Here is a 27,079-nt window from a genome sequence, read left to right as displayed (position 1 = left end):
AGTGCATGCTGCTAATCTGGTTGTGGAAAAGAAGCTGGTCCGTTACCAGCATCATCTTAAGTAAATAGAGAAATTCAGAACACCCTACAATTTCATCTTCCAGTATATGCTCTAGTCCTATCTAACAGCAACATTATTATGCTGAGAAATGACATCAGAATTGAGTACGTCTAGCATCATTTGGCAGGGAGTTCCATAGTCAAGGAGATGGAACAGCCACTGAGAAGCCACTGAGAACCCCCACCCCTGTTGGTGTCAAGAGGGACTCTGAGAGTGACAAATTAAGATAATGGTCTCTCCTGAAGGTCTTACACTGGGTAATGCAGGAGATGGTGGCCTTTTCAATAATCTGCTCCCAGGTTATACAAAGCTTTTTCATCATTGTCCAGATTATGTCCAGAACGGGTCAGCCTTTAAGCGGCTGCGAAAAGGAGCCCCTTGGTCCTTTTGCTCCCCCTGGTCAGTAGTCCTGTTACAGCACTCAGCGTCCTCTGAATCCCTGGACCCTCTCCAAAGGCAGGCCCACACACAGGAGACCACAGTAGTCCAAACGGGATGTTAACCAGCTGTGTGTTGTCATGGTCAGATCAGATCTCTCTAGAAACAGGAGCTGCTAGCAGACTTGTGAATACCTTACAGCAGTGTTTCTCAACCTTGGCAGCTTTAAGATGTGTGGACTTCAACTCCCAGAATTCCCCAGCCAGCATGCCAAGGTCGCCAAGGTTGAGAAACACTACCTTACAATATAAAGGAGCATACTGTTTGAAGAATTATCTTCAACAAAAAGAAAACATCTTCTTAAATCACTGAATATGCTCTCTGAACACCCAGAGTTTTGCAAGCAACTGCAAGGGGGTTGCATCTCTGATGGAAACTGAAGCAAGAACAGGCAGGAAAGAAGTGTCCATTTCTTGAGCAGTGGTGGAGCGAGCCCATTGAGTTAGTAGCCCACCCCAAAGCTTTCAGGTCTTGCCTTGCCATGTTACTCAGTTCTGTTTTCTAGCAACTCTATGCTTGATTTTCTCTTGCAGACCTTTCCACAGTGACACCTATCAATGACCTCCATGGCACTGACTCTGTGTCGCTGGCCAAAGGGGAGAGGCTCATGCGCTGCAAAGTTGGCAGTGTCTATCGGCTGTTGGACCTTTACGGCTGGGCACAGCTCAGTGGCACCTCAGTCACGGTGAGTCATCCAATCCTCCTCTCTCCTGGCCCAGCCTTGCTGAGTGCCGCCTTTGTTATACGTCAGAATAAAACTGGGTTTCTTTTATTTTTCTTTTAATGAGAAAGTACTTTGGCCTCAAAGTAAGCAACTATCTTTTAGAAGGCCAATGTGGTGACCTCTTAGGATGCAGAGAAATGCAATAGCAAGCAGTGGAATGAACAGATAATTTGTTGGGGATTTGTCATGAGTCATTAGGCTTGGCAGAACAGGGAAAACCATATTTGAGCTATAAGTCCATCTTCCAAGTTAGCCTGGGCAATAGCAGTGCTAGCTGGCATAAAGGAATTTGTAGCTTAATACATCTGGAGGACACCAGGTTGGGGAAGCAGCGTATTTTTAACGGCCAATCCTTGTTGCCACAATCCATTCTCCCCCTGCTCTTGGAAAGTAACCAGTTTTCTCTCTTAGCTCCCTAAACAAAAAAATATGTAGGACAGTCTGTCCACCAGAAGACTGATGGGTGGTAAAGTATGTCCTTTGGCCAAGGCAAATGTAGGCATGGCTGCACCACTAGAGGGCTGGAGATGTGCTTGGTCCTTTGTCCTGGAGAAGTTTCTTGTATTGGTTGGGGTAGGGCTTAAGCAAAAGTGGTTTGAGGAGCCCTTGTCAGATGGCCTCTTCCCTTCATGGGTCTTTGTGGTCATCAAACATCTTCCATCATGCCTCTTGGGCACTGCCTCGAAAAGCAGACTTTTTAGCAGTTCCATAAGCTGCTTAAGGTGGAAGTCTTTCATAGAGTGCTTAGTGACTAGTTAATTTCACTTGCCACCAGTTTTTAATCTCAGTTTAATTGCCACGTTCCATTTTGTCTTATATTTTGGTTATATTATTTTATTTATATGTTTGTTTGTTTGTTGGATTTTGAGCCTGCCCAGCTCCAGAAAGACTCTGGGTGACTTGCAATATTTAAAAGAATACATGATTTAAAAGGAGCATGACCATCTGGACAAAACCACATAAATAACCTAAAAGAAATTGCCAGGAGCTCCACAAACACCCTAACTCCAGGCCTGGGAACAGAGCCAGATCTTAAGAGACTTCTGGAAGATTTGAAGGCTAGGAGCTGCATGTATCTCTGGGGGGATGCTGTTCCAGAGGGCAAGTGCTGTGACAGAGAAGATGTGCTTCCTCAGTCCTGCAAGGTGACATTTAACTGAAGGGGCCAGAGTACATCCACTCTACCCATCATACTAAAAAGGCAGAAACAGTTGGAGACAGGCAGTCCCTCAAATAACCAGGCCTGAAGGTTATCGAAGGGTGATGACCAGCACCTTCAGTTGCACCTGGAAGTCAAGTGGTAACCAGTACAACTTGTGAAGCAGCAATGACATATGGGCGCAACTAGAAGCACCCACTGCTGTTCAAGCTGTTGCATTTTGAACCAGCTGTGGCTTCCAGATAGTCTTCAAGGGCAGCCCCACATAGACCATGTTGCAGTAGTCCAATTATGAGGTGACCAGGTCATGAGCAACTGTCTGAAGGACCTGTTTGAATAATAATTATTCTTACTTCTTTTCCTCCTCTTCCTTGTTTATAATTTTGATTTAAATTTTGTTCACTGTGGACATAATTGATCAGTTATGATTAATCGATTGCATGTTTTTATTGGATTGTAAACTGCTTTGAGTCTTCATTGATTCTGCAGTATGCAAATTGAATGAATGAATGTCATGGAATAACCAGTTCCTGGAAGTCCTGGGGATCAGTGGCTCTTAGTCCTGATGGCAGTGTCTCTGAAGCAGTCTCTGAAGGCCCTCTGCTGGGAGATGAGTGGGCTTCCTAGGGCAATTGGTTGGCCACTGCAAGAACAGACTGCTGGATCCCCTCCAGCAGGGCACAGCTTATGTTCTTGATCAGTGAATGAGGAGAGAAAGACCCGAAATTAACCCTTCCTTCCTTTCACAGCTGAGAGTCAGCAAAGAGCAGGAACATTTCCTGGTTTGTCCCGAGGGCCTTTCCTGTCACGAAGTTACAGCATCCAGCTTGGTGAGCATGCAAGACTCTTGGGTCCAGCTCTGCTTCAGGGACTGCAGATTGCAGCTTTGCAACCAGCTGTGTTTTCTCGCTCACAGCAATCATTAAGAGCAGCCTTTCCAGAATGAAAGTGCTCGTCATGAGAAACGGGGGCAGGGGGACAAAATCCCCCGCTGGAATTCACAGAGCGTTCTCACTTGTAATTCCATAGGCAGGCTGCCCCTGAAAGACAGGTGCGCAGTAGTACAATGATATCATCAGGCACAGGTGAATTATTCCACCCATCAGAGACCTGTTTTGGATGGCAGACTCATGTTCCATATCCCTAGAGTTCTGTCCTGAACGGATCTCGCTGTACATGTGCCAGGGAGAAAGAAGAGAAATGGTGTTCCTCTAGCAAAGGAGCGTTTGGGCCAATTCAGGTTTTGCTTTTGTGACACAAATGTATTGATTTCATTTTACCATATTTATAGCCTACCCCAGTCCTGGGACCTGGGCAGGATATAACAGTTATAGGCAAAGAAGGACAGCATCTAACCTGAGAAGCCATATCCCACAGAGGAGCCATGAGAAAGGCGCCTAAGGGCACATTCTTCTGGGAACAGGCAGACCCAGGGGAGGGACTCATACAGAGATGCAAGGGGTAGCCTCTGCTAGAGGAGAGGAGCTCTGCTGTGCTCTGCTGTGCTCTGCATGGAGACACACTGGGTGCACCAAAAATTATCAAAAGCAGGCAAGCCCAGAGGAGTGGCACAGGCTGACGTTTCTGTAAGCTTGAAAAGAATTTGGAATCCCAGGATCTTCTCCCCACTTTGGGATTCATTGCTCCCCTTCCCCACTGACTGAAGAAAGCTGCTCCAGAGCCAGCCGAGGAGAGTGCCGCCTTCTTATCTGATGTCCCACCCTGCTTTCCATCCCCCTTTGCTCCACAGATTAAAGTGAATATCCTGGGGAAGGTGGTGGAGCAAGGCAGCACCAGCTTTTCAGTCGACGCCCAGGGATTCAGCCTGCACTCGGCCATCTATGCGGCTCGGCCTGACGTGAGATGTGTCATCCACCTGCACACACCAGCCACAACTGCAGTAAGCAGGGACGCCCATCTTTCTGACAGAACACTGAGAGCTTCAGGTTGATTTATGGAAGAGGCTGGCAGGCATTTCTGCTCCTTCTCAGAGGTGTTGCACAAGCAGATTGAGGGACAGAGAGGTGACTCCCCACCCCATTTCCATTCAACTCTGGACTCCTCCAGGCCCTCTGGATGCAACTCTCACAACTGCTGGATGGTTCACACATTGTATTATGCTGTGATATGTTTTGTTTTGTGTGGGTTGAGCGTGTTGTGATAGTCAGCAAAGGTTAAGCAAACCATGGCTTAATTCAGTGTGTGAACCTAGACTTTGAGGTCATCCCATAGCTGGCCTACAAGTTCTTTGCATAGGGTGTCATGGAAGCAGCCCAAGGCAAAAGAAATAATTGGACTCCTGTAAGGTGATGTTAAGAGGGAAACAAAGCAATGAACCTGGAGGGGAAACAGACTGGAAACCCAGGAAGACCATGGGAAGAAGCCATAAATGGTGCAGACACCTCATGGGTGGGATGTTGAAGAGAGCTGAAGCAACTTGTTTTAGCTTTCCTTCCATGAATAAGTAATCTTGGTGCTTATGAAAGCAGGTGTCCTTCATCAGCCCATGTCTTTAGTGTAGCTTTTCTCAATCGTCTGTCCTCCAGGTATGTAGGGGCTGCATGTCTGAGTCAGTTTGGTCAACAGCTCTGTTTGCACCTTGTAGGATATTGTAATCTAAAAAAAATGGATGACAGCTTCATTCTAGATAGTTTGGGGTGAATCTTCTATTTGAACTGGAAAGGCATACAAAGTGTGTAGAGGGTTTTTTCTGCATAGCTGAAAGATCTTTGCTTTACTTCCTTCACAGGTCTCTGCAATGAAACAGGGTCTCTTGCCAATTTCCCATGATGCACTGCTGGCAGGTGATATGGTGTATTTTGACTTCAATGGTGAAATGGAGGGAGAGGCAGACAGAATTGAGTTGCAGAAATGTCTTGGACCCACCTGCAAGGTTAGGCTTGAGAGATGTTGTTTGACTTTGAATGTAATCTTGGACTTCAACTAAATCTCTGCGCAGACTGGCCCATGGAATTTATACTTCCTTGGATTAGAACATGAGAGTGGTTCAGAACTGAGAAGAATGCAACAGGGTAAATAAAGATTTCATAATCTTTAGCTATTTATATTGGAACCATTGTCTTGCTGTTTCTTTGAGCAGGTTTTAGTGCTCAGGAATCATGGCCTGGTGGCTCTTGGAGATACAGTGGAAGAAGCGTTCTATAAGGTCTTCCATTTGCAGGCTGCTTGTGAAGTCCAGGTGAGCTCCAGAACAACGAAAAATGTACATGCCTTCTGCCTTGCTTTGCATCACAGGCAAGGCTCATTCTGTAGAACTAGACAGAATAAAATGGGGAAATGACATAATTCAGTTAAGAAGGAGATGCTAGCAAAAATAGTATGCTGGAATGGAATTTTCCTCCTCACTCCCCTCTCCTTAGCGTGTAAAAACACTGTAGTCAAAAACACATTGCTTGGAGGGAGAAGGGCGGTAGAAATGTGTAAAACACAATTTGTGTTTTCCACTTAGTTATGGGAAACATTTTTCTAGAATGCTATTTTTGGTGACATTCTCACCTTGATGGTAATTTGCAGCTCCCCCAGAACCATGTTTCCTTGCTTAAGTGTGGACTACCTGTATGCCTTGTCATACATGACAACATTGTCCCTCCCTCCCTCCCTCCCTCCCTCCCATAACTCCAAACTATCTCAAATAAGAAATATATACGGTGCTTGTTACAAAATGGGTTAATTAATAATACTGAGAACATATCAACTTATCAATAATTTATCATTGTTATAGTTTTTGAATTGGCAGAAAACAATACTACATAAAATGTGTTGCCCCCACTGGCAATTCACATCATGCCATAGGCACCTTGCCAGCTAATAGTGCTGTCTTTACGTTGTACAGAGTATGTTAAGAACGGTGGTTGGTTTCTTTGTTTCTTTCTCCTCTCGCTTAATATCCCCACTTGGCAGAAAACATTCACTAATCATTCTCCTTAACGTGGTCTGGGGAGAAAACAAATGTTAACAGATTATCAGATTGTGGATTTAAACTTGCTCTTTAAATGTGCAAGTTGTTCTGCAAGGGTGCCTTTAAAGAGTGCCTGACTATCATCAGATACTCTCAAATGGGTTAAGTGCTATTCTAGAAAAGTGCTAACCCCATGCTCTGAAGCCATAGAGTTGTGCCATAAAGCAGCAGCAGCAGCAGCAGCAGCACAGAGAGAGAGAGACGATTGTCTCGCCTTACTGTGCAGCCCTTTGCTCTGAATTGTTGCAGGCTTAAGGGAGATTCTCTAAAAGTGGTGTGAATTCCCCATTTCAAATTATAGCTTTAATCTGAACTAATTTGGAAAACTCCAAGCTGGTCCACCATAATTCTTTTAGCCCATTTCCATTTGCAGTATTTTAACCTTTATAGTTATATAGTTAGTACTGCTTTTTTAGAAAAATGCCACCTGGGGAAGATCTTGTGTTGAAACCTATAAAGGTGCCCCTGGGAACAGATGGTGGGACACAGGTTACAAGGGAGTAGGGTTAGATAACAGGTATCAGAGCTGAGCTTCTTGGTTGGCCCACAGCTGGGTGAGAGTGCTCTTCCAAGCGCCTCCTTCCAATGAAGCTTGAACGGGTTTCGGGAAAAATATCAGGGGGAGGCATTTTTTTGTCTACTGACAGACGTACTGTTTTGGTTTTTTGCCCCCAGCCCCTAGCAGTCACCCCAGAATGGGTGGGACTGAGATATGCAGAGCCTTTTTGTTTGGATGGGATAACAGAAAACATGTTGCTCCTTCCTTAAATTGTCACCATCGTGGTTTTAAAAATGCGTTGCCAAATATCATAATTTTGCTATCAAGTTCTAGCAGCATGACTTGGAAGGCTCTGGGAGCTCCAAGGGACCCACCCATTGCAGTGCCCCCCTTAATAATAACTGATAGACCTAAGCAGCCTAGTCCATTTCCTTGCAGATGTGTTTGCCTTTCTTTGCTAAATCACACAATAAATCACAACAGGATTCTAAAGAATAGGAAACGGAGTCCAAACCGATTAGAGATCCTTCATGTATTGATTAAAGACCCATGACTGGAGTACTTCCTCTGTGCCTCTCCTGCTTCCTGGCACTTGGAATAGCATCAGGGGCTTGTTCTGCCGAGGAACTGCATGGACCAGATCCACCCTTCTGCCATGACTTCTCTCCCACCTTTGCAAACAGGCAAGACTGCAAGAGGCTGCAGAGGGAAGATGAAAGGACCATTTTGCAAAGGGCCAAGACCCCCTGCCACATTGGCTGCTGGTGGGGGCAGGAGGAGAGTGGCGGTGTGGGATGTAAGAGACCTTTCCCTCTTGCTGGTGCAACTGCATTCCACTTGTTAGAGGCTGGATTCCCGGGTCATGCAGGGTCAGAATTTGCCGCTTCCAAGGAGAGCTCAACTCTGGCATTTCTCAACTGAGAATGGTGGAGAAAAAGAGAGGGAGCTGTCCTGTTTCTTTCTTTCTTCAGGGGTAATGCCCCAGTGAAGTTCCATGTGAACACACCTGTGGACACTCCAACTTTGCTTTCGAGCACAACCTCAGCTCCTCAGAGCCTTGGCTGCAAAGCAGGGGTGGCAGGTCTCAGGTGATAGAAAACTCTGGGCCCTTGCTTTTTTCCCGGCATGCTTATTTGTGTTTTGTTTCTTGAGTTTTCTTTTCTGATGGGAGAAAGGATGCTCTCCCTTTCTCCCAGCGAGCTCCGGGAGATTGCAAGACAGACTTGACGTTGAGATTGTCTTGGGGAAGAACACTTCCAGGGGGAATTGCAGAAGCATCTCACCCTTTTTAAAACATCCAAACTGCATCTCATGCTGATCCCCACCCCCCCTTGCACCTGCCACTATTCCCTTTAGGAGTAAACCTCCCACTTCCCCTAGCTGTCATTCTTCCCCAAGACAATCTCAAAACTGGTTTGCTTTCCTAGAGAGCCAGCCCCCCCACCTCTAGGACACCCCCCCACCTCACTCCTGAAGGTGAAATGTTACTTCTGTGGGAGGAAATAATCACACACCCCCCAAAACTCACCCTGTCTCACCTGTCTTCTGGCTCTGCCAACACTTCACACAACCAAGGAGCCCAAGCAATTCCAATTTTAAGATTTGAGATGAGTCTGCCCATTTGAAATGTGTATTAAACTTGTGATTTTAAAATGTCACATTCAACATTTGAATGTCAGAATTCGGAATTTTGCAAATTTGGAAATATTCCCTTCTGTTCTAGTCCTTTCTAGCAGTTTCACTGAACTTCTAACTCTGTTCCAGTCGCTGCTTTGACCACCGGGTCTGTGACCTTTGCCTAACCCTCTTATCCCAAGAAGTCCTTGGTAACACTCCTGTTGACTTAGACTGGGCTGCTCAGAAGCCCTTTCAAGGAAACCCTCCCTGGGACTTTGATTTGCTGTGCTAGAATGTAATCACGCAAATCCATCACCTTAACTTCTCTGTATTTTTCATTTCCATGACTATAAAGTGACACAGAAAGGGGCCTGCTTTTCTTGATGAAAAAATATTTTAAAGCATGTACATGACTTGAAGTAGGAGTCCTTATTCTATTTTGAGAAATGACATTCAGTATTGCCATGACCAAATGGGTCTTTGAAGCATGGCCAGAGCCTGCAAAGCATGGCTGGGGATGTCAGGAGGTGGTGCACAGAAAACGATGCTTCTTCAGGCTGCCTTCAACACCATGCTCTGCCTGGGCACAGAAGGCAGATCCTAGTAACCTCAGAGGCCATGTGCTGTTTTCTCCTATGCATCTCAAGTTCTCTTTTGTCGTCTGCTTCCTTTAGGTCGCTGCCTTGTCTAGTGCTGGTGGACCCGAGCATCTCATCCTCTTGGAAGGGGAGAAACACAGGCCCCATGACGTTGGTCTGGTCCGATGGGCTGGCAGCACCTTTGGGCCTATGCAGAAGAGCCGCCTGGGAGAGCACGAATTTGAAGCGCTAATGAGGATGCTGGACAATCTAGTAGGTTTGCGAGCAGAGAAGCTCTCATAATACATTCCTTGACCTCGTCATAAAATTGGCATTCTTCCTATTTGTAAATCACTGGTGGGTCTTTGGAGGGAAAGAGGCAAACTTGAACAGGGGAGTTTTGGGATGCTTCTGCTGGCCCATCAGATGGCTGCTGGCTATTAAAAAAAAAGAGTTGAACGATTCCAGCCTGACATCTGCACCAGCATGACCTATTGAGGGACCACATTAAATACATCCATCAGATCTGCCCCCGAAACACTCTTGCAGGATTAGAGCCATGTGCAGTTCAGGGCTCGATGCTGTCTGCCAGGATCCCTGTGAAGTTCCAGAGCCCACCCCACCCCACCCCACCCCCAGCTCTTTTTCTTTTTAGTGGTGTTTTAAAAATTGAAAGGGTTTTGCAAGGGAAAATTGGTACAGGTAGTCCTCGTTTAGCGACCACAATTGGGACCGGCAGCTCTGTCATTAAGCAAAGTAGCTGCTAAGTAGGAAATCACGTGACTACAACTGTGCTTTCCTTTTTCCCCACTCCCCTGCCCTTTGGAATGCTCACCCCAGCGTTGGGATAATTAATAAGGGAATCAATATTTGCATGTACATTCATTGGAGAGGAAGGGATTACAAGAGAGTTAAACAGGCACACAATGGGGAATACACATCGAAAGGAATGAGGTGATGCCGGCAGCAGTGAGTGCACTCAACATATAGCTGGAGTATTTCCCATTGTGTGCCTGCTTACTCTCTTGTAATCCCTTCCTCTCCAATCTCCCTAATCTGCAGAGGAGAGAGGGGACAGGAAAAAACAGGTCAGGCATAGGAGAGATTGCCTACAGAATTCTTCCCCCCACGTTGCAGATTGGAGAGATTAGAGAGGAAGGGATTACAAAAGAGTAAGCAAGCACACAATGGAGAATGGTTGGTTTGTGTGATGCGCTCGCAGCTCCCAGCCCTGAGCACACTCAGTGCTGCTGGTGCCGCTGCATTGCTTTCAATGTACATTCCCCATTATGTGCCTGCTTACCCTCTTGTAATCTCTTCCTCTATAATCTCTCTGCTCTGCAAGGGGGAGAAAAACAACAGGTCAAGCACAGGACAACACGTACTGACTATAATGGCGATCACATGACTGAAGGACACTGCAAAGGTCGTAAATGTGGGCATTGGTCATAAAGTTATTTTTTTCAGCACTGCCATAACTTTGAATGGTCGCTGAATGAGGCGGTTGCTAAGCAAGCTCTACTTAAATCTTGCAGAGACTTAAGGCTCCTTTAATCCCTTCAGTCTCTTTCAAAAATGCCTCCTGGCCTCCCCAGCCTTCAGAATGCAAGCCTTGATGTGCTCCACAAAGCCCAAAGTTGTTGAGACAACAGATGTGGCCCACACACACATCTATGTATAGGAATGCAAGCCCAAGAAGGCTTAATGAATGGGAGGCATTTCAGGACTTTTCAAAACTTCAGTCCCATTCCAGATCCTGGAGTTTGCGTGAGCTTGTTCCCAGGCAGATTTGCAGAAGACAAGCAGCCTCTCTCTATGAGTAGCAACACGGGGTGAACCCCCTTTCTTCTTTCCAGGGCTACCGGACTGGCTACACCTACCGTTACCCATTCGTCCAGGAGAAAATCAAGCACAAGAGTGAGGTGGAGATCCCAGCCACTGTCACCGCCTTTGTCTTCGAAGAGGAGGCTGGCCCCATCTCTACCCTCCGCCAGTATGCCCAGAAGCAGCAGAAAGAAAAGACCCGTTGGCTGAACACCCCCAACACCTACCTACGTGTGAATGTTGCTGAGGACAGCCAAGGAAGTGCTGGTGGCCAGAGAACCAAAGCCACGGTTAGAAGGGTGCTGAGCAGAGATGCAGGCATAGCTGTGAAGTGGGCATCTCCTTGCAGCATGTGCACAGCAGAGAAGGATGGCAGTGCAAGAGCACCCATCCCGCTGGTTACCATAGAAATCGGGGGGAGCCAGACTATTGAATCATCTTGCAGGGAGCAGATCTAGGAGCACCACAGTAGTCCAGATTGGCAAATATCTAGGAATGTGGGAATCAGGAAGGCAAGCTCAGGTGAAAAGCCAGCAGAGATGAGAGAGCTTTCAGCACGGTGCCAGTTAACTGCGGGGAAGAAATCTCAGGACTGGGCAATTTGGGAACTTGTGGGTCATCTTGACAGCAAGGCACAGGCCTGGGGAAAGTTTAGAAGTAGAATCTTCTAAGACATGGTAGAGGCATTTCACTCTTGGCCTGGCAGGTCCTTCACTGATGTCACCGATGCTAGTTGTTTCAAGAGAAGAAGGCCTCATTCTGAAGATCCAGAAGCCTCTTAGATGGGACCCTCATCCCCTGCATAAAAAACGGCCTTTCCAAGATTGCTGGATGGTGCCTGGCTTTAAATCAAGTTCATCCCAGCCAGCTGTAGTATCATAGTCAAGGAGCAGGAGCAGAAGAGGGCTCAGTTGCCTGCCTTCCACCTTGTAGGCTTCCTAGAGGCACTTGGTGGGTGCCAGAGTAGAGCATGTTCCCAGCTGGGGAAGCCACTACAACGAAGCCACTGGGATTGACTCAGATCTGTGGCCAAGACGCCTTGGAAGGAAGAACTAGAATAGAGCAGCCGTTGGAGAGTTTGGACATAGGAGAGCTAGAGGTCAAATGCTGGTGCATGGGGGCTGCAGAGGACCCAAGCCCCAGGGGCCAGAGAAGCTGAATGGAAGGTCAGAAAGCTGGAAGGCAAGGGACAAGGATGAGTTGATAGTTCCTGCCTTGAGTAAAATGTACAAACAAAAGATGGTATTTTCCTACTGGAATTACTAATGCAGTTGTAGAATCTGCCTTCTCCCCTGAAAATCTCATCAGAGAAACATTTAGCAAAACCTGTGTTTCTGATTAGATTTGACCTGATGCCTTGATTTCTACCCCATGCTAGTTGCCTGACCACATTAACCAGTACTGAGCATTGTCTGGGTCAATAAAGGGCCATTCCAGTGGAGGAAGGAAGCCAGGACATGTGAGGAGGCCAGAGGAGGGATTCCATGGTCAAGGTGCCGCCTTGGTTCCTTCTCATGGTCTACAGCCCTCTGACTGGGAGCAGAGCAGAGTTAGCCGTCTAGGGTTGCTTGGCATTATGTGCCAGGCTCTTTTGTAGAGCTCTAGCAAAAGCTGACTCGACTGGCTTGTGTTCCGAGGTCCGGACTGCTCAGTGGATTCCCACGGCTGCTCCTTTGTCCATCCTCTGGAGAGGTCCCTTCACCCTTCTTCAGACAGCCTTTGTTTTGTTTCCATTCTCCCTAGTGGATGAAAGCGGACGACGTGGAGAAGTCCAGTAGTGGAATGCCAATCCGAATTGAAAACCCAAACCAATTTGTGCCTCTCTACACAGACCCGCAAGAAGTCCTGGAGATGAGGAACAAGGTACGCCGAGGTTTGGCTCTCCCAGCTGCTGTCTGAGACGGCCCCTCCTCGGGTCTCTGCCCTAGAGCCGGAGCTTCGCTCAGGGCTTCCTGGACAGAGAAGAGACTGCGACGTGGCCTGTAGATTGCTGGTGTTGTAGGGATGAGGTCTGGCCCCACCTAGCCCTGAAGGCCACTAGGTTACTTGATTCAATCCGCATTGCGCAGCTGAGCCTACCTCTCAGGGTTGAGGTGAATGTGGTGGTTCTAATGGAGAAGGAACAAGCTATGCCTCTCTGAGCTTCTGAGAAGTAGACCAATGTAACCATGGCTAATTAAGCTAATCCCCAGCATTCCCTGGGGATTTACTAAGCATGCTTTAAATTGGTAGACTAAATGCACTCTCCAGTTTTGAAATTTGCATTACGGTCCAATGTTTTGCTGCAGGCAAAGGCCCTTTTGAGCTGGGCTTTATTTTCAGCCCTCTGTGTCACGACTTGCCCGGCATCTGCGAGAGGAGAAAGGGGAGAACCGTGTCATGCGCATCGTAGTGCAGATGACACTAACCATGTCATTTGTGTCTTGACATTATGCTACAGCTGATGCAGATGACATGATTGGCACGATGGCATCATGACACCTGGCTTGCACAGGGTGCCATGCGCTGCTGTGTGGTGTGTGCATTAGAGCAGCCTTTGTCCACCTTACAGTGATGGGGAACAGTCTGCCCCCCACCATTTTCTCTCCTCCTCTTGTTCTGGGGGTGAACTGTTTACAGGGGAGACACACACACACACACCTGCCTCTATCTTCGACCTTGGAAGGCCTCTGGGCGAGGCACAACAGAGACTTGGGGATGGTTTGGAGGTGGTCTCTCCTGGGCTGCTGGGCAGACCCATTTCCCCCGTATCCCCTTTTCCTCGGAATGGGGGTGCCGAGCGGCCTCCCCTGCCCAAAGGAAGGAAAGCAGCAGGTGAAGCCTCTCTTTGCCTGCTGGAGGCACCTGCCTCCGTCTTCCTTCACTTTCGAGCCAGGAGGGTAACCAGCGGGCTGTTCCTGCTCGGCTCCTCCCGCCATGAAGGGCCCATCTGTCTCCCTGCAGATCCGAGAACAGAACCGCCAGGAGGTGAAATCGGCCGGACCCCAGTCCCAGCTGCTGGCCAGCGTGATTGCAGAGCAGAGCAGGAGCCCGGTAGGCTTCCCTGGTGCTGGCATCGGGGCAACGGACTTGGCCTGGCAGGGACCTGGCTCCGAGGCTGGGTCCAAGCTGTGCTCTCGCATCCCCCTTCAGCTCCAGCCATGGAGAGCAGAAACAGCCAACACCCCAGATGTGTAGAATGGCGGGGCTGGAGGCAGTGCGGCCCTGACTGGACTTGAATCTCCAGCCTAGCAGGCTCAGCTCTGGGCTCCGGGCCCAAGTGGGGGAGGCTCTTCCACACCCATTCTTGGTGCCGCCCCCAGAAGGACTCACATTCCGTCCCCCTCCGTGACCCTGGTACATTCCAAGGGCCAAATCAGAGTTTTTCCGATTCTGCTCTGGTTTGCCTAGAACCCAGCAAGCAGGACCTTCTCTTGCAAGGCTGGGACTCTGAGCATCTGGCTCCTACCGCTTTGCTCTGGCTTCCCCAGGCCTCCCAGCCCCTGGGCTGAGGCAAACCCTCTGCTGGCCCCTCACTTGGCTGAAGACAGGTAGGGCACTTTTCTGGGTGAACCCCATTTTCATCCTTGTAATTAGAGTCACAAGCCCTATTTTTAAAAAGTCACCAGGCCTCATTTGCAGCAGGTGTGAACTCTTGCCTTGCCCAGCCTCTGCGCTGAAGCCAATCATCACACACACACACACACACAGTGTAAGCTACCGCCACAGTTAACACTATTGTGAAAAGAGCCTCCTTGCAAATATGCTATTGTGCTGTCTTTCCAGCATGTCCTCCTTCTAGCATTTTTAACAACAAAAAAGAATGGCACCATCATGGCGGGGGTCTCCCCCCCATAACACCCCCCCGCTTTTTTTTCCAAACTTCCCAGAGAGCATCACCCGACTGCCAGAGTGGAGGACTGTGCGCACTAGGGGCTTATTTCCTTTTACTTCTGTATCAGACAGGAATCAAGTGGGTTTTTACTCCAGGAGCAGCAGCAGCAGAGGCTGCTTGACTTGGACGCTCTCGTGGAAGAGCTGGCAGAAACATTGGTTGGCTCGTGAGATTCCCTGCCAACTTTCAGCCTTTGAAGTCGGCAAAAGTGAGGGACTGAGGGCCACGCGGGTGCCCACAGGCGCTTGCAGCCTTCGGCTGAATGGCAAAAGCAGCATTGCAGCAGTGCCTCACCACCCTCACGCCTTTCGCCCACACGGGCAGTGTTGGGGCACATGTACAAAAGGGGTGAGGTTTACTCTGCATTGCTGCTTTCCTCACTGCGTGCACCCACTCAGCTGCACAAACATGCCACAAATGCTTTGAGAAGGCTGGTTTCAGACTGCGTTGTGGGGAGTTGTGGAATGAAAGCTGCCGTGAGATAGTTACACATGATTTCTCCACTGCTGCAGTCTACTGAGAGCCATTTGGCTGATGGAGAGATGAAGGACGTATCCCGCGTGGAGGCCTCTCCTGAGCCCGAGACCCCCAACCCCTTCAGCCAGCTAACTGACCAGGAACTGGAGGAGTATAAGAAAGAGGTGGAACGAAAGAAGCTGGATCTTGACGGTAAATGTCCTGGTGTCGTGGCTACTGAGGACTGGAAACTTGAGAAGCCTGAAGGACTGCAATGAATGCAGTAGAGACGATTAAACTCAGCCACCAAGCTCTCTCATCAGCTCAGAGAAACAAGGGAGCGTTTTTAGGGTGTCCAGAAAGTCTCAGGAGAGACTGCTATTCCATTGTTCTCAAGTGATGCCATCTTTGTGTCCAGTCCAAGTTGCACATCTTTCTTCTCTTTTCTGCCCTCTCCACCCAGGTGAGAAGAAGGACATAGGCCCTGAGGAGGAAGTGACGTCCCCTGAAGAATCCACAGTTACCCCTACAGAACAGAGCCCCACAAAGCCTGGGGCAAGGAGCCCCTCCAGGTCCCCTTCCAAGGCTTCGGAAGGTAGGTGAGCCTTTGCAGTGAAAGCATCCTGTTGCCGTCTCCATGGCACTCACTGACGCAAGACGAGGGACAGTCACTGGCTTGGATGGGATTTTAAAAAATCATAAAGAGAGATTCATCTCTGGATATTGGTCTGACAGCTAACTAGATGCAGGGGATGAGCCACAGAGAACCCCCTGGCTGGCCACTGTTGGAAACAGAATGATGGCTTAGATGGCCCCATTTTTTATGATTGCCAACGGGAAGCCCTGCTACAATAGATCCCCAGAACTGGTTGAGCGGGAACCCGGGGCGTCCTTGTGTGGGTCAGAAATATCAAGATGGTGCCTTCAGTCATGAGAGCTGTGGCTGCCACCTTGACTTTTGAACATTCCCTTTTTTTTAATTATAGCAATTTTATTAAAAATTACAAATACAACAGTAAAAATTAATACAAACTAAAAAAAAATACTGTAAAAAGAAAAGGTAGAAGGTGCAGAAATGAAGAAAATAGAAAAAGAATATATTAAAGAAAAAACCCTCCCCCTCCATCACAACAAATATAAACAATTTTAGTAACTTATCGCCTCCTCTTAAAATACAGCAAATGATCTCTTCTTCCCATATCCCATCTCTTATCTATAAACAAATCCATAAAGCATCGCTATTTCAGTCCTGATGTCAGCAAAAGTCCATTAAGGGTTACCAGAAATAACAACATATCTATCTTAATCTTGATCAAATAAACCAACTTTATATTCCTTCCTTTCCCTTCTAACAACCTTAATTTGTTTAATTAGTTCCAAAATCTTATTCAACTTTATCTGGACCCTTACTCCATTTGTAACTATCTAAAATCAAAGTTTTAATCACCCTTGTGTTGTTTATTCAAAAAAAAAATTTTTTTAAGTCCTTAAACTTGTAGTTAAAAGTTCTTTTGCTAAGGATTGCAGGAAACTTGCCCAGTGCTGTAAAGCTGTCAATCCAAAGGTTCCCAGTAGCTGCAAAGTAGTTAACAAGCAATTTCTGAAAGTGATTAGAAAAGGAAGAATGCGAATCTGGTGTCCTTAAAGGCACCAACCATGGGTTGAGCAAGATGGCTATTCTCTCATTTTCCAGAGCTCAAAATCCACTGGAGACCGCTGTCTTGCAGTCTCCTCGCGAGAAACAGCTGTCTGGAGCACTTGTGGGTGATCTCAAGTCCTCTCCTTGTGCACAGGAATTACGAAGAGCTGGTCTACCCGCCAGCTCTTCATTCAACTGCAGTCATTGGCTCCGCTTTTTGCAGAGCCGTCTTCAGTTCACCATTTCTTCCCTGGAAGTCAACTTTCTGGATAATTCTCCAAGGAATCATTACTCCTGGAGATCAGTTTCAAGAATTTCTATAAATTTAAACAGATCAATGAAATTTTAGCTTCCTAAGAAGACAAAAGGAGATAGAATGCAAACAAACCAAGGAGTGGAGGTCAAAAACCGTGTTGGAATCATCTGCCCCTTTTCTAGCCCTCGTCTGCTGGGTGGCTTTTTCCTGTCAATGGAAATTTGTCTCACACCAGAAGCAAAACCCACCCCGCCCTGCAGTCGTGCATAGCCTCTTCCTTCTTGCACAAAATGTCAGGGCTGTTGACGGGAATGAGGACAACCTGCATCACAGAAAATAATAACAGTCTTTAGCTCTTCCCCGCCATCTTGACCGGTCCTTATTTTACCCCCGAGCAGCAGGATTTGCACATTGCTCTAAGGTCTCGGAAGTCTTGTTTCCTTCGGATTAACGTGATATGGAGTCTAGGGTTAGGGCAAGGTCCCAGACTCTGTAGGCCAGTGTTGTCCAAACTTGGCCACTTTAAGATGAGTGGACTTCAACTCCCAGAATTCCCCAGCCAGCCATGAAGTCCACTCATCTTAAAGTGGCCAAGTTTGGACAACACTGCTCTAGGCCTTTAGACAAATTTGGAATTTTGAGGGTGTGTTTTGATGGCTGCCATGGTGAGGGTGATACCCTACAAAACATCCCTTTCCTAGAATGCACACCGGTGAGGTTATTTCACACACCCCTTTCTAGCTTCCTAGAATGCTCCTGACCACCTCAGTTCATCAGGGCATTCCTGGAAGTAGCAAGGATGAAGGAGATCCGGCTTTGCTTTGGAGAAGCCAGCTAAACCTGCTGTAACTCATTTCTAGAAAATTAAAAGATCCAAATTTTTAAAAGGTGGAGTGTGCAGGTGGCCTGACGGGCACTAAGAGAGTATATCTCCTCTGGTACCCCAGAAGTACAGCTGAGGGTGCTGTCTGCCTCCAACCCAGTGTGGCTTATTCAACCAACCCTGTATTCAGCCTGTAAAGCAGGGTTTCTCGGCCTTGGCAATTTTAAGATGTGTGGACTTCAACTCCCAGAATTCTAGCTGGGGAATTCTGGGGGTTGAAGTCCACACATCTTAAAGTTGCCAAGGTTGAGAAACTCTGCTTTAAAGTGTTCCAGATTCCTGACTCATATTTCTAAGCTCTGGAGAAGAGCTCAGCTTAGATGTCTGGTAGAAGCCATAGGGGTGTCACAAACTTCATATGAAATGTCACTTGGCCCATCTATGGATGCCCACATTGCTCAGCACAACAGGCCTCCTGGAAGTCTCCCCCAAATGTATAGGCAAGGGGCTGGTCCTCCAAGTTCTGCAGGAGAAGGAGAAGCTCTTCAGCCTTTCTTAAGCTAATGATAAAGCCTCAGCAGAGTTCCCTCGATAGCTTCCCTTGGGGTTGTTTGTTGCAGGGGGAAACAGTTCCTGGCTAGAGAAGCATTCCACCAATGACGGAATATTCATCCCCACCCCTTTGGGATCTGTCCCTAAAGGAGTGCAAGAGCACCACCCTCCACTCAAGAGAAGTTTGCCAAATTCTCTTGTCTTTCAGAAGAAATTTGGAAAACTAATTCCTTCTTTGGACTGAATGAGAACCAGCAGTAAAAGATGGAGAATTTTCCTGCTGGTCATTGCTCATCCAGAGAAAGACTATGGATTGGGGACGCCATTGGCCAGGAACTGGGGAAGTTCAGCCATCCCTCTGCATTTCCTTGCCTCTTAGGGTTGGACATGTGACCCTAGAAAGCCCCTGGTCTGTGTGACTCTGTTGCTCCTTCAGGCGGGAGGGGGGGTTGTGTTAGTGCGTGTGTCTCTTTCTCTCCCTCTCTGCTTGCCATTGTCTGATTCTGCCGCATTGTGTTTGGTGTGTTTGTCTCCACAACGTCTCCCTTTCTCTTTCCATGTGTTGCTTTCATCCAAGGAGTTACTTCTGGTTCTGAATACTTGTCACTTTAGTAAGTATAGAGAGGCTGCTTTCTCCCTTTCCAGCTACCTCCATGGGGAGGGAGGGGGGATGCTCCATGCTCACCCATCTTTGGGCTGAGCAACTCCTCTTGTTGCTGGAGCCATAAAGTTCTCTGGGAAGATGGATGCCCCCAGTCCTAGATTGGGGTGTGTGATGATCACTGGTAGAGACTTACCTTGGCATGCAGGAAGCTTGCAAAAGATTTTAGGGGGAGGATGGCCTCGGTCAAATGTTCTGGAGACCTGCAGCAAGAGGAAGGAGATAGGCTCCAGGTGAACTCATGTGACATTCCCCCGCCCAGCACCTTCCGGAAGTATTGAGCCTGCAACTCCTAGAATTTCTAGTTAGCCTGATTGAAGTCTTCAAACATCTGGAGGGCACCAGGTTGAGGAAAACTGATCTAACAGTCCCACCTGGGCACTCCTCCTGTATGAACCCATTACTTGCTAGGTGAACTGCCTGTAATGATGGGTGTTCTTCCCAGATGTTTCTCTTTTCATCTTTTAAAAATGCTTATGCAGTTCCGTGACTGACAGAGGGAGAAGGAACCAGCTGCAAGGGCTCCCCAGTTCAAGGACACCTGGAACAGCAGCCTAGTTCTGTCCTGGACTTCACCAAACCTCAGACCAGTTGCAGATCTATTGAGATAGTTTCCTGCCTAAATTGAGCGATGGAGAGCCTGACGTGGGTGGGGAGAGACATTCTCTCCTAATCGTGCAAGCTTCCTGAATGTTTGCAGTGAGTTTATGTGCGGCATTGTTCTGTGGGCCATCAGTAATCAGTATAACACGTCTTAGGTTCTAGGTAGAAACCAGTTGCTATTGCATAGCTCTAAGGCTTCAAGTTTAGAAGCCTTGCATCTGCTGGGACCTGAGCAGATGGTTTCAGGCAAAGCAGTCTCAGCCCCCACCTTTTTTTTTTCAATCGTGTCTGATTCTTGGAGACTGCCTGGACAAGTCTCTGCAGTTTTCTTGGCAAGGTTTTTCGGAAGTGGTTTGCCCTTGCCTCCTTCCTAGGGCTGAGAGAAAGTGACTGGCCCAAGGTCACCCAGCTGGCTTTGTGCCTAGGCCTAGCCCCCATTAGCAGTAGGATACTCACCTTCTTGTCAGTGAATTCAGTGTACGTACAGCAGCATGAACCCCTGGGAGCACTAATGAAATCCCATGCACAGCTTGAGGCCTCAAGAACACACAATGGCATCCCCCCCGCAAGGTATGGGCATAGCAAAAATGGCTGCCAAGTTGTAACATCTCATGTTTATGAAATACATGGAAGCTCTCATTGGATTTGATTTGAGTCACATCTAGTTTGTGATCCAGGCTCCACCTAGTGCGTTGTCCTGTACACCCCTGTTTCGGAAACGCAGCCTCCCGATAACCCCTCAAACCCAAACCCAGCCCTCCCTGGGGGGATATGTTGGGAGGTGGAGATTCTCCGGGCAGAAACCAACCGGGCAGGAATAACGGGAGAAAGGTTCTAAGAAGGGGGGCCAGCTTCATCCACCACAGGGCAGAACTGACAGGAGTATCTGCGGCCTCAGGAGATAATGAAAGGGTTTGACCGGGCGTGGAGCGTCCAGAACGCTTCCAGCCAGGGGAAGTCTGGCCCCTTCCCTTCCGTCCAGGCAACCTAATTTAAACAGTAAGTGCTCTTGCTGACATCTTGACTCGGTTCCCTGGATGAAGTACATCCTGCTTTCCAGAGGCTTTGTTGATCTCTCCATTCGACCCCAGGCTCCCCCAAACAGCTGCCCTGCGGGTCCAGTGGGCTCTTTCCCTGTCATCCGCTGAGTGGGAGGAGCATTGTCAAACCCATTCCAAGGGCACCAGGTTGGGGAGGCCAGTTCTAGCCTGTTCTGTGTTGTATTTCATCCCATCCAGACCAGCGGGGCCCATGGGGCAATGGGGAGGCTTAAAAGTCAAGATGATAGTTGGACCCCAGGATCAGAGCCTTGCTCCTTTTTACATGTGTTTGTGCAATGCAGACACCATCTTGACTTTTTTAAAGCCCTCCCCCTCTGCCGAAGATATCGCTGCTCCAGGCATAGCTTTTTCCATCCCCCTTCTCTTCTTAGCAACCCTGAAAGCCTAGGAGAGGCCCAGGGTCTCAAGGATCTGACTAGGATCTCCCGCCTCTGTCTTCTGGGCTTGCAGTGCTGTGTTCTCTGTGCCCAGCTCCATCTCTTCGGAGAAATCCAAGATGCTTGGAGTAAATGCTCAGCTCTCCTTTCTTTTTCTTTTGCAAAGGCGGGAAGAAATCGGGCGGCAGCCGGGTGCCTGCTGATCCTGCCGCAGCTGACAAGGCCGAGCCAGAGGCGGTGGTGGTCAACGGGAAGGAGGACGACCAAACTGTTGAGGAGCACCTCAGCAAGGGCATCAGCCAGCTGACCACCAACACAGACACCACTGAGGGCCCAAAGGACAAAACCGAGTCGGTCACCAGTGGGCCTGTGACCCCCGAAGGGTCCCCTTCCAAGTCTCCTTCCAAGAAGAAGAAGAAATTCCGGGCCCCCTCCTTTCTGAAAAAAAGCAAAAAGAAAGAGAAGGCAGAATCCTGAGGTCTTCCCTTTTCCCCCCACACACCGCCTCTTCTTCTCTCCTTGTCTCCCCTTCCTCTTCTCGCCTTCTGCTGCTCCCTCCAATCTTGCTGCAACACCACGAGGATAGTGGAGAAAACTTACCCTGGCAATGGCACGTCTTTCGGAAATACCCCAAAGAGGAACACAGCCTCAAATGGCATTCCTCTTGGAGGTGTCTTTCTTGTTGAGCCCTTGGGGAAGACAAGAAGCATCTAAGACATCTTCCTTCTTTCACTAAAGTCTGTGAATCCACCGATAGAGCCGCGCTGGAGAAAAATATTCTGGCATGTTAAGCTCAGTGTGGGAGGGAGACGGTGCATTTCATGTAACCGTTAGCCACTTCTCCTCTGTTGCTCTCTTGCACGAAGGCATCAAGCCGTGGAGTGCTGTTCCAAGGGCTTCTTGAAGATGCACGGGTGGTCCTGAAGCAGGAGGTGGCCTGCACCCACGGGGGCCTGGGGTGATTTTTACACTTGTTAAATGGTCACATCTTCACTGACGAAAATTGCTCTGAACTTCAGAAGTATCATGACATTTTCACCGCAGCACAGCTGCTAGAGAAACCTAAAATTTATCGTGGGGCATCTGACCAGGGAGCCTTCAAGCACCATCAGTCTCCTCTATCTCCAACAGGGTGACCCCAAATGCCTTCGGAGAATCGGGTGTTGTACTGTTAAGCGGTGCACGATTGGTGCATGACACCTCAGTGGTCCCACAGAGCCAGAGGTGGCAGAGGACAGTTGCCGTTCTGTGGGATAGCAGGGAGGGTGCAATCTTCTGGAGGCCTCCTGTGAGCAACTCCCCTGGAAACGATGGACAGAAGCAAATCTGTGTGAGTGAATTAGGTGTGAAAAGAAAACACAGCACGTTCCACGCGTGCTGGCAACCAGTTGGATTTCTGCACTCAAACGTCTTGAATTAGTGCGGATTCCGAGGTACAAGATTGGCCTTCCCAGCTTGTCATCTACAACTGAGAAAGATGGGAATTGGGATACAATACAAACAGAAGGTGCCAGATTAGGCAGCAGTTTATCTGCGAGTCCCTTGCCACACGGCCCATTTTCAAGCTCAAAAAGTTCTGTCTCGGGCCCGCTGCTGAGTCTCTTCTGACATCAAAAGGGAAACGTGGATCCCCACTCCAGAGACCCGTCTCGCAGTGGGACAGGAAAACAAACCTCTCTGAAGTTCACCTCACCTGCATTGCATCTTGCTATTACTCCATATCAGTCACATAAGTGCTTCTATGTCCATCTGGAATATTAAGAGCAAAGAACACACGTGCACGCCCACACTTGCACACATGCACTCACACTGCCAGGAATAACTCATGTAATAGCAATGAGTACTACTGAAATTGCAATGGATAAAGCTTGTAGAAATAATTTCTCACTGCACTGTTAAAGAATATTGTCATGCGTAAGTTATTTACTGAAGTGATGATAAAGTTTGCTGCGATCGTATACTGCTTTAAAGAATATGTATTCTGTGCAGAAATGGCCTTTCGCTGCTTCCAGTAGAAGTGACCTGGTGTTCTAGCACGACGATGCGGATTTTTACCTGGGGCTTCCCATTGTGCGTCCGGCTTGATGGCACCGGTGAGCAGAGCCAGCCTGGGGTCTTGAGGTGGCAGAAAGATTGTCCTTGAAAACTATTCAAAATCTTCAAGCAGAGGCGTCACATAGCCTTGATTTCTTTAGCTAGTCTGGAGCAGAGGGCTCAATCTTTTTGCCCCAGTGGGGATTTTGGAAGGATGCTGTGTGTGCTTCACAAAACGGCCGTCACGGTGGGCACGGCCAGTCAGTTGGTGAGCTTTTCTCCATCAGCCCTCACCAATCCCTTCAACTGCTTTCTGTCGTCCCAGCCTTCCTTGGTCTCCCTCACCTACCCAAGCAGGGGGGCTCACTTCCAGACAAAGGCTGGGCTCCAGCCACCCCCCATTTTTGTTTCCCTTCTATTTCAAGAGGAAAAGCGGCATAAAGATCATGCAGGATTCTGAACCCACATTGCCGGAGATCAACCTCCCATTTTGCCTTGTTTTGTACTCTAAAAATAAGGCGAGGGAGGAAGCCTGGTAAATTCGTGGGCACACTGGGGACGCTCAGTGCCATATGCAGATTGCCCTCTTCAAACGGGGACTTTGGGAGAAGTGAGTGGGATTTAGCCAACGCAGAAAAAGCGAGAGTTCCCCATCATTCTTGTTGCAGACCCTAATTGCTCACACACAGACGGACTCTGCAGCAAGAAACCTCCATGGGGTGAGTGAATGGATGGGTGAAATGATCCACCTCCCCAGCCCCCCAAAAGCTGTATTTAGATTGCCCTGTTGGAAACAGCTTTTCCATTTTTTTAAAACAAGTTTTTTTCTAGAAACTCCTAAGAGTGACATCGCCTTGACTTGTTTCCAGGCCACTTCCAGCAAAGCTGCTGAATTATTTGCAAGTTAGGAGCAGCCTGTCACTCTGAGAACTGTGCAGTTCCAGAAAGAGATCTTCCCCTAGAACTGGTTCACAGCAGTACTTGAAATAGGATGCTGAAGACAAGGCAGGTGGCCGCCTGCTTTCAGATACCTTATTCCAAGGTGCTAAAAAAAAAAAAATACAACTTAGTGACGTTAAAGTGGAAACTAACATTATCATCTGGGAAAGGAAGCGTTGCTCCTTTTGAACAAATTGTGCCACTCATATTCTTGCAGTAAGGGGTTTTAAATGTTTCCCACAACACTTCTGTTTCTCCAGAGTGTGTGGAAGATGAACAGCCTCCTGCAACATAAGCAAGTTTTACAGACCATGTTTTATGCCTTGAGTTCAGTGTCACCCAAGGGTGCTGAATAGCTGAAGATTAAAAATGAGCAAAGGAAGAGGCTAGTGGGTGCCACAGATAGAGGAACTTTCATTGCCGCAGGATTGGGTCACGCCACTGCGAGAGGTTGCCTTTTTTAAAGGACCAGGCAGCGGAAGGGAACCTCCACAGAAAGAGATTTCTCCTGAGCAGCAAATGCTGAAGACAGAAAAGGAGGAATGCCACCAGCTCCGTGCCCTCCTTTGAGTTTGTCGTGATGCATTGGCTGCAAACGAGTGGGTAGCCCACTTGAGCCCAGTTCAGCATGGCTTTTGTCATAAGTTCTTATACAATGGGGTTTACTTACCTAAAAATTTACAAATCCGCGTAGGGATAGGATGTCCTGAGATACATTCCATGATAAAACACAGGGCAGCTTAGCTCTCCAGGTCAGCGTATGCTTCCTGAAAAGGAACTAGTTCACCTGAGGCAGCAAAGATGCCGATGTTACTCCTGTTCTTTCATATGTGTGCTTGTGCAAACATATGTGCAGGCAAAAAGGTTCAATGCAATTTGGCGGTGAAAGAGCTAACCCCCCTTCTGCTTGAACTCGACATAGGAGCAAATTTTTCCTTGTATTTCAAAACTTAAATTGGTGCTTTGCAAAGAACAGCTTGTTTCTCTTATAACAAGGACCAAATTCCCTCTTTCTCAGTAGGAAATTGAGAAGTAACTAATTCAGAATATGCAAAGTAAGCAACTGGAGATGTTTAGCAAATAAAAAGCATCTCTGTATTTTGGTGCTTCTGCAGACCAGCCAATCCTGTTAAGCAATTCAATCATATACATGTGCAGAGAATCCTTTTAGGGAGGGGCAGAGATGGCTTTGCGTTGCCCACCTGCGTACGCTCCTTGTGTTTCAGACACGCTCCTTAGGAGCCTGTGCGCTTCTGGCCAGCTCGCCAGCTCTGCAGATTGAGTAACTGCTGCTTGAGCCCTTCAGCGGGTTTGGGCACCTGGCTGTGCACACCAAGAATCAAACCCATTGTGCCATTAAAGGGGAGAGGATGGCGGCCACTGGTTGAGAAATCATTACACTTAGTAAGCCTATTTTTCTAAAGCAACCTCTGCACTCCTTTCGGATTTTCTGGCTTCAGTGGGATCTCCAGAGATGGAACAGCTCAGGCAGTGTGAGTGACACACAATCCAGTGGGAAGTTTTGTGTGTCAGTGCAGCAGCTGAGCAAATGCTATCAAAAGCCCCAGGTTTTACTGCCAAGCAGTCTGGCGAACAACCACCCTGGCTGAAATGGTGGAGAGTGAATGCCAGACCAACCTAAACACCAGGGACTCTGATGCTCTTAAATGAACCAGGGGTCTGGCACAGCCCTTAGTCTTGTCATCGGGCTTAAGCAAAACTGAGTTCACTGAAAACAGAAAAACGGCACATAAATCAAGCAAGTAAATAAACGACTTGCTGGATTGTCCCCTGACCAATAGAGGGATCAAGACTGTTCTTTGGATTTTCTGACTTGGGCTCCACAATTTCTTGTGTCAGTTCGGGCCTGTATCTCTGGGCAGCAGCAATCTTTTCATGCTGCCTTTGAATAAACCAGATGAATGTGTTTTCTTCATTATCATTATCAAGCGATGGTAAAGTGGATGCTGCAAAAATGCAAAGCCTTAAGATGCAATCCTTTTCCTGATAGCTGCCTGCGACAAACATTCTCGCAATTGCCCAGGCAACGTGGTTGCCTTCTGTGGCTTTTACAGAGGTCAGTGGAGTCGGAGGCTAAACAAGGCTGGTGCTAAATAAGGGTAGCTATGCTGGGAGAATAGAACTAGCTTCTGGAAGTTTTTTTTTCCCCTCTCATTTGGTAGCAGGCTTGCAATGCATGCGCTCTAAGAAACAGTATAGATAAGCTACAAATTGAAAGATGGTGGGGAGATTAAAATCTGAGAGGTAATCACATTAAGTCTTATTCATAGCCAACTGAAAACTCTTCTGCTTAAAACAACTCAAAACCAGAATACGAGGTTACAGCTCCTTGCCTGGATCTTTCCATATTCTTACCAGTTGTGCTGTCATTTTGATACAGTAGTCTCCCTCAATTTATGTCTCCAAATCAGTTGGATGTCAATTCCCAGTCTTTTGCATAATTTCTCAAAGCAAAAAATCTGGCTAAATAGTCAACATTGCCTATAATATCTGAAAATTTTAAAAATCCAATTAGACACCCAAATTGTGTGGCACTCCCTTCCTCAAGCATCATCTACACTAAATAAGTTCCTGGTGAATTATACCCCTTTGAAAATAACAAGCATTTAAATGTGTAATTAAATACTAAACCCCTCCCCTCCCCTTTATAGGGCTTGGAAGAGGTATTTAAGTTAGAGAAAAAGACTGCTATCCTCACCATGTAATTACATGTCAACTTAGCAATTATTTATAAGCGCACATCTGTTCCTAGAAGCATTTATTTCATGTTAGCGGGAAGGACTATGCAAGTGTGTAAGTTTGAAATAACTTTAATTACTGCTGCATTATGCAGCTGACTGACAGCATTCACTTTAATCCAGAAAAGGTGGGTGGTGTTTCTCAAGCAAAGCAGGGACAGAAAAGA

General features: G+C 47.7%; 1 protein-coding gene across 1 annotated transcript in view; it reads left to right on the top strand.

Moving 5' to 3' along the window:
* Positions 1-23,138, top strand: part of ADD2 (adducin 2) — a 60,452-nt gene extending 37,314 nt beyond the window's left edge. The window contains exons 4-15 of the mRNA XM_088151972.1: positions 1,032-1,183; positions 3,131-3,211; positions 4,132-4,281; positions 5,131-5,274; positions 5,482-5,580; positions 9,151-9,327; positions 10,911-11,168; positions 12,622-12,741; positions 13,822-13,911; positions 15,265-15,421; positions 15,672-15,803; positions 21,347-23,138. Coding sequence (XP_088008098.1) covers positions 1,032-1,183; positions 3,131-3,211; positions 4,132-4,281; positions 5,131-5,274; positions 5,482-5,580; positions 9,151-9,327; positions 10,911-11,168; positions 12,622-12,741; positions 13,822-13,911; positions 15,265-15,421; positions 15,672-15,803; positions 21,347-21,657 — 1,871 coding nt within the window. The 3' untranslated portion in view covers positions 21,658-23,138. The remainder of the gene's footprint in view (positions 1-1,031; positions 1,184-3,130; positions 3,212-4,131; positions 4,282-5,130; positions 5,275-5,481; positions 5,581-9,150; positions 9,328-10,910; positions 11,169-12,621; positions 12,742-13,821; positions 13,912-15,264; positions 15,422-15,671; positions 15,804-21,346) is intronic.
* The last annotated feature ends 3,941 nt before the right edge of the window (positions 23,139-27,079 follow it).

This window comes from Python bivittatus, unplaced genomic scaffold, assembly GCF_059951505.1.
Source record: "Python bivittatus isolate LINGU-HERP-01145 unplaced genomic scaffold, Pbiv_v1 ctg000680_np1212, whole genome shotgun sequence".
In the NCBI taxonomy this organism is placed as follows: Eukaryota; Metazoa; Chordata; class Lepidosauria; order Squamata; family Pythonidae; genus Python; species Python bivittatus.
Note: the sequence above shows the minus strand (reverse complement) of the source record. Positions and strands in the feature narration are given on the sequence as shown.